The sequence below is a fragment of the Sinocyclocheilus anshuiensis genome, unplaced genomic scaffold (assembly GCF_001515605.1).
Source record: "Sinocyclocheilus anshuiensis isolate Anshui unplaced genomic scaffold, SAMN03320099.WGS_v1.1 scaffold1346, whole genome shotgun sequence".
Taxonomy (NCBI): Eukaryota; Metazoa; Chordata; class Actinopteri; order Cypriniformes; family Cyprinidae; genus Sinocyclocheilus; species Sinocyclocheilus anshuiensis.
Genome location: NW_015555726.1, coordinates 633,570 through 642,596, shown reverse-complemented (window position 1 = coordinate 642,596; position 9,027 = coordinate 633,570). Strand labels below are relative to the sequence as shown.

The 9,027-nt window shown below is 37.7% G+C and overlaps 1 protein-coding gene across 5 annotated transcripts in view; it reads right to left on the bottom strand.

The window, feature by feature from the left end:
* The window catches only part of LOC107672672 (RNA-binding protein 26-like), a 12,351-nt gene extending 3,554 nt beyond the window's left edge, over nt 1–8,797 (bottom strand). For 2 of the 5 annotated variants that reach the window (XM_016465964.1, XM_016465968.1), the window contains exons 1-19: nt 8,610–8,797; nt 8,426–8,521; nt 7,959–8,077; nt 7,599–7,735; nt 6,988–7,079; nt 6,599–6,852; nt 5,516–5,779; nt 5,204–5,443; nt 4,969–5,109; nt 3,819–3,953; nt 3,570–3,681; nt 3,134–3,293; nt 2,884–3,048; nt 1,806–1,925; nt 1,643–1,708; nt 1,312–1,434; nt 1,141–1,215; nt 334–501; nt 148–252 (exon numbers count right to left, since the gene is read on the bottom strand). In XM_016465964.1, the coding sequence (XP_016321450.1) occupies nt 148–252; nt 334–501; nt 1,141–1,215; nt 1,312–1,434; nt 1,643–1,708; nt 1,806–1,925; nt 2,884–3,048; nt 3,134–3,293; nt 3,570–3,681; nt 3,819–3,953; nt 4,969–5,109; nt 5,204–5,443; nt 5,516–5,779; nt 6,599–6,852; nt 6,988–7,079; nt 7,599–7,735; nt 7,959–8,077; nt 8,426–8,484 (2,535 nt within the window). In that variant the 5' untranslated portion in view covers nt 8,485–8,521; nt 8,610–8,797. Of the gene's footprint in view, nt 1–147; nt 253–333; nt 502–1,140; nt 1,216–1,311; nt 1,435–1,642; nt 1,709–1,805; nt 1,926–2,883; nt 3,049–3,133; nt 3,294–3,569; nt 3,682–3,818; nt 3,954–4,968; nt 5,110–5,203; nt 5,444–5,515; nt 5,780–6,598; nt 6,853–6,987; nt 7,080–7,598; nt 7,736–7,958; nt 8,078–8,425; nt 8,522–8,601 lie in introns of all 5 variants that reach the window. The other 3 variants (XM_016465965.1, XM_016465967.1, XM_016465966.1) reach the window with 3 other exon arrangements.
* Between the last annotated feature and the right edge of the window lie 230 nt (nt 8,798–9,027).

Genomic DNA, 9,027 nt, shown 5'->3' with positions numbered 1-9,027 from the left:
TATATATACACACACACACACACACACACACACACACACAATATTGTCTACATTTGTAAAAATATAAACGTCAATTTCTAGCGATAAGAAATAAATTACAACCACAAACGAGCTCAAAAACTTGCTTTTTGTCTCTTTGTGAAATACCTCTAACTGCAGCTGAGTGTATTTGATCTTGAGTTCAGCAGTGTCCTCTCCTGCTTGCATTTTCTTATAAAGGTCCAACTCGGTGTCCAGGAGCTCCTTTTGAGCCTAAAAACAGAGATGTATCAGGATATACATATGCAGAAAAATCCATTTGTTGATTATGGTGCTTTGGGACTGTGCGTGTACCTGAGCTTTGCTCTTAAGTGTGGTCCTGAGGGCATTAGCACTGGACAGTCCTTTCATCTGCTCCTGTAGTCTGGTGATGCTGTTGGTGAGGGTGGTGAGGGTCAGCATGATCTGAGCTTTATCCTCCGCCTTCATGGACTTGTTCTTCTCCAGCTTAGATATCAGCAGCTGAAGACATGCATAAGTCTCAGTCATCTCATAAAGTTATGTACAAAGTTATCAATGCAAAACCCAACCCCATCCCTAAACCAACCGATGTATGAACTTGTCAAATAGTGCAGATCACTTAAAACATTCTCAAAAAACTGGCTTCCAAAAACTTACTTCCCATCCCTAGTTAGAGCAAGCTGTGGCAAAAACAAAAAGCTGTTTTAAGACTTTCTGTAGCTTTTTTTTTATGAACCTTATGCAAATTTTCAAACATTTTATCTCACTTTTGAGGTAATGAAATCCGTGCCAGCCTAGTACTATGTTGCAGTTTCATTTAAAATACATATAAATATATTATTTACTAATAATACTTGAGAAAAATACATTTTCTATTTGAATATCATTTATAATTATAAAAATCTATACATATATATTTCTATTTAAATATATTTTAAAATGTAATTTATTAATGGTATGTGTGTTCCCTGGGAATTGAACCCACGACCTTTTGCGTTGCTAACGCAATGCTCTACCAATGAGCCACAGGAACACTTTTAATTAAATTTATTTTTATAAATACATTTTTGTTTTTTATTTATTTATTAAGTTATTAACAATGTATGAACAACAAGACAAGGACAACAATTAATGGCACACCTTCTGAGTCTGAATGTGCTTCTCCAAAATCTCCTGCTTCTTTTTCCTAACGTCCTGCTGAAGCTTCAGCGCCTCCTGGTGGAGAATGACAACCACATTTACAGAAGTTCAACACTGCTAGCATAAAACGTGCGACTTGCAGGTTGCTTTTTCCAGCACAATGATACAAACCTGTTTCCTTTTCAGGGCATCTTCAGCGATGAGAGTTGTCCCAAATGGCGCTCCCTTCTGGCCAGCTTTCAGTGCAGCTGGGTTATAAACAGTCTTAGTCAGGCCAGTAGATGTGGAAAAAACCTGTAAAGAAAAAGACTTTACCAAGAGATTTGACATTATGTATAAACTTAGAAGTGTCTCAAAAGAAGCCAGTGGTCCACAACAATGATGGCACTGTTGGATGCATATTCTACAGACATTTAAATAGGCCCTAAAAGTGGAAGTGGACATGAACTATACTTTCAGATAGCAGTACAAAGCCTGACAACGCAAAACTATGAAAACAAACCTTTCCTCCAAAGCCAGTGGGTTTAGAAAGGCCCAGACGCTCCTTCACTGAAGCCTTGGTTATATTCTGTAGAGAAGAGAAACGCAGAGAAAAGCTGAGATCTGAGCACAAAGCACAAATACAAACACACACTTTCAGGAACAGTCCCAAGTCACACATTCACCTGTGGAGCGCCGCCGGTGTTGTGTGAGAGTTCAGGGTGGGCTGTGGGCAGGGGTCCGAGCCGGTCTTTCACTGACTGTTTCGGTGTGGCCACCGCAGGCTGCTGGGCTGTCTGTATGCTCTACAAACAACAAACATGGCTCCTACAGTAAGATTTTACAGCTGAAACCATCCGATATATAAAAATGTTTATGCATTGATCATGATGTTTGCCTAATACACTCAGCAGTCAGAACATGCACAATAAAATGTAAGAATCTGGTCAAAAAAGGGACGTGTACTATAAACTATGAATGTTTTGTGCTGTGGAAAGAGTTATTAATGCAGCATAGGTAGTAATTAGTGGATCATCAATATATAGCCAAGGATGATTAATGAGTGAACTGTTTGTTGTAGTGTTTAATTTGCTTTCTATTCATGAGTGATTAACAAATTCTTTATTTCTAAAACATATTATAATAGGATAAAACACCAACATAAAGAAGTTGTTGAAAAAAATACATCAATTTTAACACATTTAAGTTAAAATAAATGTTCAAATTATTTTAATATTATATAAAATAAATATGAATTGTACTGCTATGACTGCATTGTGCATGTGAAATAAAAACTGATAAATGTGTTAATATATACTAAACTGTGTTAAACATTGTGATAAATATGCTAGTTACTATCTTGAAATTAAAAGTTTGTAAAAAAATGCAGTTTGCCGTATGTAAATTAAATTGATAAACATAAAAAGTGTGATTTGTTATGTACTCTTTATATTAAATTGTGATAAATATATAACAATATGTGATGTGTTATTTACTCCTAAAATAATGAAAAATAAAAATTGTGACAATTTTATAAAACAAATGTCTTATTTACCATCTTTAAGTTAAACTGTGATAAATGTGTTAGTTACTCTCTTTAAATAAAATCTATACATAACATATACAATTAAATGTATATATTTAAATCACAATTATTAGTGGCATCAGTCACTAATAAAATACTGCTCGACCACTAACAGTTCTAATAGTTCAATTCCGCCTGTTTGTTCTAAATCACAGCATGTTTACTGGAGGATTTGATACCAGATGTGGCGTGGTGTATGTGTGCTCCCCTGCGTCCTCTCTGTGCCAGTGTACTCTGATGAAGCGGTTGTTGAGCACTGCCTCTGTGCTCTGCATGGCCCGTTTGGCTTCTTCAGGAGAGGCAAACTGGATCAGCGCCCCATCTGGGTAATTATTATATGCCACCTGAGACACAGGAAATGTGCTTATAAGATCTTTATGATCATGAACATCAACACATCACAAGTGTTGACTTTTAACCATCCAGTACCTGGAGGTTGACGATGGTGCCAAACTTGCTGAAGTGCTCGTTTAGTTTGCTGATGTTGTTGAGTTCAGGAGGAATCTGACGGATGGCCAGTTTGGTGTTTGCTGAAGAGTAGGGCACTTTCCTGTGAAAGCCGTGGTGGTTGGGTTTGTTGAAGTTTGGTCTGTGGAGCGAAAAAAAACATGCACATTGAGGTCAAATGTTAGTAATGAAACGGACTGAAAAGATCAAACAAATTGATAATTTAGTTGTGTGCACTCAAGCATTTGAAGAGATTCAACATTCATATTCAACTATATGCATCTTTTACGTATCTATTTTAAAATAATTTTGACTTGCCCCTTTTCTTACTTCATGGCTTAATATCGGAGGAGATATAGATATATATATATTAATAAAATGTTAGTTTTTATCAAATATTTGAATGACTCTGTCTTACTTGTCAAACCAGGGTTTCTTTGCAGGAATCGCTCCATCATGCAGTCCTGCTCCTCTCTTCCTGGAGTCGGACTCTAAAACTATCCGAGCGCTGTTGCTGTTTGACATTTTCTCTGAAAGATTTACACACACAAAAAGAGGCGAGTAAAGGATGAGAAAATCTGTTAGGCTTTATTTAAATTCCACAGGAAGAAAAATAAGCAAATTCCTGAAGAGCTGGTTTAGCAGGGAGGCCAGAGCTCACGGTTACCTCGAGGAGGCAGATCCACCTCTCCCATGGTCAGACCAATCAGATTGGGCCGCTGAGCGTTGACTCTGTGTCTGTACATGGGTCGTGAGGTCATGCTGGGGGCTTCAGGATTATACACCTCTGGCTCAAATGAATCTATATATTATAAAAACAATAACAGTTGTAATTCCATAATTATAAAGTAATAATTAGTAGCATTTTTATTTGGTATGTACACTACCATTCAAAAATTTGGGGTCAGAATGATTTTTTGTTTTAAAGAAAGAAATGTATACTTTTATTCAGCAAGGACGCATTAAATTGATCAAAAGTAACAATCACACAAGATCAACATTTTGAATAATCTTACACTACCGTTTAAAAATTTGGTGTCCGTATTAATAAGGAAATTAATACTCTTATTCAGCAAGGGCACATTGTGTTACAAAAGATTTCTATTTCAAATAAATGCTGTTCTTTTGAACTTTCTGTTCATCAAAGATTCTTTAAAATAATGAGCATGGTTTCCACAACAATATGAAGCAGCACAACCGTTTTCAACATTGATAATAATGAGAACTGTTTCTCGAGCAGCAAATCAGCATATTAGAATGATTTCTGAAGGATCATGTGACACTGAAGATGCTGAAAATGTTCCTTTGTCATCACAGGAATAAATTATATTTTAAAATTTAATTCAAATAGAAAAGTTATTTTAAATTGTAATAATATTTCACAATATTATTTTTTACTGTACTTTTGATCAAAAACATGCAGCCTAGGTGAGTATAAGAGACTTCTTTTAAAAATTATTTTTAAAACATTTTTTCGACCCCAAACATTTGAATGTTGCAGTTATGTAATAAGTGAGATAACACAGTCATCCAGTCATTATTGCAAAATAAACCTCTTGTGGGTGATACAAGTCCTAATCCCCAGAATTGATTATTGCTGAATGATTGTACATTGTTCCGACATATTCCACACTTCTTTAATGCTTTCTTTTTCACCATTAAATTGTAAATTGCTAATCAAAATTTCTTCCACCAAAACTAGTCATCATTTACATAAATCCATCCAATTACATAAATGTCCAGGTTCAAGATATGACAGTCGAGTTGAGTCATCATTGTATTACTGTATTAGACATGACTCATTCATAAGCACTCACCTGAAGTGAACAGGGGTGGTGGAGGCTGGCTGATCGGAGGCCGGACACCTGACGTCACTATAGTGGGCACAGAGCTGGTGATGGAGTTTGGTGGAGCGTCCATACCAGAGGGCTGCAGAGCAGGAAGAGGAGGCGGAGGACCTGAAAGACAGAAGAACAGCACATTTATAAAAAAACAATCAACATTAAACATTAAAATGAAAAGTCTAGACCTGGGAAAAATGCTTTTTCATACCCGCTACAGGTGGTAGGCTTGGTGGCATGGTGCCCGGTGGGGGCACAGGTGGTCTGAGGTTCACTGGTGGAGTCAGGAGTGAGTGAGGGGGCGGCAGACCCGGAGGAGGTGGGCCGTCCACTCCAGGAAGAGGCGGTGGCTGGAAAGGAAGTATGCTGGGAAGATTAACGTCCTCCACCACCACTGGATCACTTCCGTGATCGAATGGGCACATGTCTCCTCGCATACAGAAGCCTTTCTCTGTTAAGACAGAAAGATGGTTAGTCTATAATGAACATGGTTCACTGATTAGAGAGTAAAAAAATTCTGTACCATCATAGTCACGACAGCGTTTTCTTGGTGGGCCGCCTCTGCCAAAGGGCGTGTGGTCCTGTGGGAATTCTGACCAGCTCTCAGTGGTGTTGTTCCCGTGGTGGGTGGGGGCGATGACAGTGATGGTGCTACTGAGGGTGGGCACAGGGAAATGAGCAGAGGTGTTCCCGGGTGTGAGAGGCGTAGCGGTGTAGCCATCGGTGGTCGCGACCTCCTGACGCTCTGGACGACTGTGCTCGTATTTTGGCTTTCCAGAATCTCGCTCTAGAAGGGCAAGAAAAGCGTTCAACAGAAGACTGACAAAGTGAGCACTGTAAATGTTGTGAAAATGTGTCGTTTTTTTTTTATTTTTTTATGCAAGCCAGTTTCTAAGTATACTACAGTTAAAAAGGGGTCAGTTTTCAGTTTTGTCATTCAGCAAGGATGCATCAAATTGATCAAAAGTGACAGTAAATACATTTATAATGTAATGTAATATAAAGATTTCTATTTCAAATAAATGCTGTTCTTTTGAACTTTCTATTCATCAAGGAATACTGGGGGGGGGGATCACAGTTTCTGCAAAATGCTAAGCAGTTTACAACATTGATAATAATAAGAAATGTTTAGAAATCAATACGAAGAAATCAGCATATTAGAAGGATTTCAGAAGGATCATGTGACACTAAAGATGCTGAGAATTCAGCTTTGACATCACAGAAATAAATTACATTTAAAATTGATCAAATAAATGTAAAAAATACTGAAAAGAATGTGTGATAATATTTTACAGTATTGCTGTTTTTCCTGTATTTTTGACTTCTTTCAAAAACATTTTAAAAATCATCTTCAAACTTTTTTTACTTAAATATGTAAGAGCTAAAACTTCTGGTTTTGGTTCAAGTATTTTTAGGTAGAAATATTCCATGCAGTCTCTATTAATATGAGTTACAAAATATAAGCACTTACATAAATCCGTTTATTAAAAAGTCTTTTCAAAACAGTTTTAGACTAATCACAGCATAAAGTATTTCATGTCATCTACATGCATAAAAATTCAAATGTGGGAATAAATCACACAACTAAAGTAAAGTGACGCCTCACCTCTGCTTCTGCTTCTGCAGCGACTCTGTGAGCGAGATCGTGATCGGGTGCGGTCCCGCTCTCTGTCCCGATCTCGGTCTCTGTCCTGGTCACGAGTGCGGTCCTTACTCCAGCTGCGACTACGACTGCGACTGTAACTGCGGCTGCGTTCTCTCCTGCGGTTATAACGTTCCCTGTACGAGTCTCTTCTGGGTGGGTTACGGTCATACTCTCGCTTCCTGGAGCGGTCATCTTTCTTGCGGTCATCTACTCTCCTGTAATTTCATTTAAATAGAAGAGAAAATATGAGGATAGTTAACAAGGTGGCTTAAGAGATGCGTGTATGTATGTGTGGCATTTTGGGAAAGTTAAAAAAATTAAAACAATCTTATATTTAAAGTTAATCTCACCTGCTGTCTCGGCTGTATCTGGAGCTAGACGGAGGACTGTGGTTTATTCTCCTGGAGAATTTCTTTTCTCGATCCTCGTCTCGGCTGTGCTGCTTATGCAAAAACAACCAGAGAAATCAATACCATAAAACACAACAGAAAATTGACATTTTAAGCAAAATTTCACAACGTACACTACCGTTTAAAAGTTTGGGGTCTGTAGGAATTTTTAAAATAATTATCTTCTGATCATCAAGATGTCATTTATTCTTGTGATACTAAGCAGAATTTTCAGCATCATTACTTCAGTGTCACATGATCCTTCAGAAATCATTCTAATATGCTGATTTGCTGCTCAAGAAACATTTCTGATTATTATCAATACTGAAAAAAGTTGTGCTGTTTAATATTTTTTCTTTGATGAACAGAGTTCAAAAGAACAGCATTTATTTGAAATATAAATATTTTCTAGCATTATAAATGTCTTTACTGTCACTTTTGATCAATTTAATGTGCACTAGCTGAATAAGAGTATTAATTTCTTTATTAATATATTAATACTGACTGCAAATTTTTAAACGGTAGTGTAGGATTATTTAAAATGCTGATCTTATGTGATTGTTTTGTGTTACCTCCTCTCTCTTTGCTTCATCTTTCTCTGTGCGCTGGTGAGTTTCAGTTCTGCTTGCAGAAGTCGGCTGCTCCGGTTGAGGTAGGTAACTCTTTGCGTTCACAGCTTCAAACAGTTTGTCCACAAATACCTGCGTCTCTGAAAGCAAAAGCAAATGTATGTTAACAGCTTCAGAGACTCAGTTCCGACAAAGTATATATATATATATATATCTGTAACACACACTGTCTGTCTTGGAAGTGACATGGAATTGAAGCAGTTGTTATGCAATGAACCTACTAGTTAGGGGTCTTCACCTGGTTTTAAAAAAAAAACTTTAAAAACTGCATATATTCAGATCATTAATAGAGTTGAATTATACCTTTCTGAAGGAATACATCCAACTGGTCAATGCATAGTGCTTTCAGCTCCTTCTCGGATTTATCTTTCTTCACCAAGGCAACCACATATTTCGCAAGAGCAGAAGGGTCAGCATCACATCTGCAGGACAGACAGATACACTTCAATTACATTGAACCGAATGCTCTTCAGCCACACATAAAGATGGTGCAGATCTGTCCATGACGCTCAAATGACAACCTACAACATCTTTACAGCAAAATTAGTACAGCTGTATAATAGATACAATTGCTGATAACTCGTGATTGATTACTAGGATAACCATGTACAAGCATTTTAGTTAATACAATTTCAAACCAACACACAAAAATAGTCAATGCATTAGTCAATAATAAACTCATATAGAACTAAAGCCACTGACATTCAGGAAGATTTGAATCATTGTGTTAGCATCATTTTAATGCACAGTGCAGCAGCAGCATCACTTACATGGGTTCAAGAGTCTTCGAGAGCCATGTCTTCAAGGCATCGAGGTTTTCAATGATCATTTTTCAGAGGAGGGCTGTTTATTCTGCAGTTATGCCCCTGTGAGAGTGACCAACAGCAGTGAGTTTACAGTCTGGTCAGGATGTAAATTAGTGTTTGTACTGTCAGGCCTCAATCACTCACTCACCGCCCTCATAAACTCCGACTGCAATATCACATGTGATTGTACACCAGCCAGGGAAGACAAACGGTAACGGGAAGCTTAGACACGGTCTTCGATTTAGGACTTATCGGGGTTGGTTTCTGTGCGGATGTGAACGAAGAATCCGCCACACTTTCAGCTTTCTTACTTTCCAGAAATGGCGACTGTTTACTCTCGCGGGCAAATCTCGCGAGAGCCCGCCGCAGCACACGGTCACTTCCAGAGTTTCTTAAAGGGGCCGCTGCAGTGCAAAGGCAGCATCCTCACACTTTACACAACAGATACTATATGAAAGTAGGTTTCATTTAAACATAATTTAACTTTTGTCTTAACTATTTGAATACATTTGATTATTATATTGGCCCGTATATTGCCAGAACCGGTTCACACACACACAAAAAAA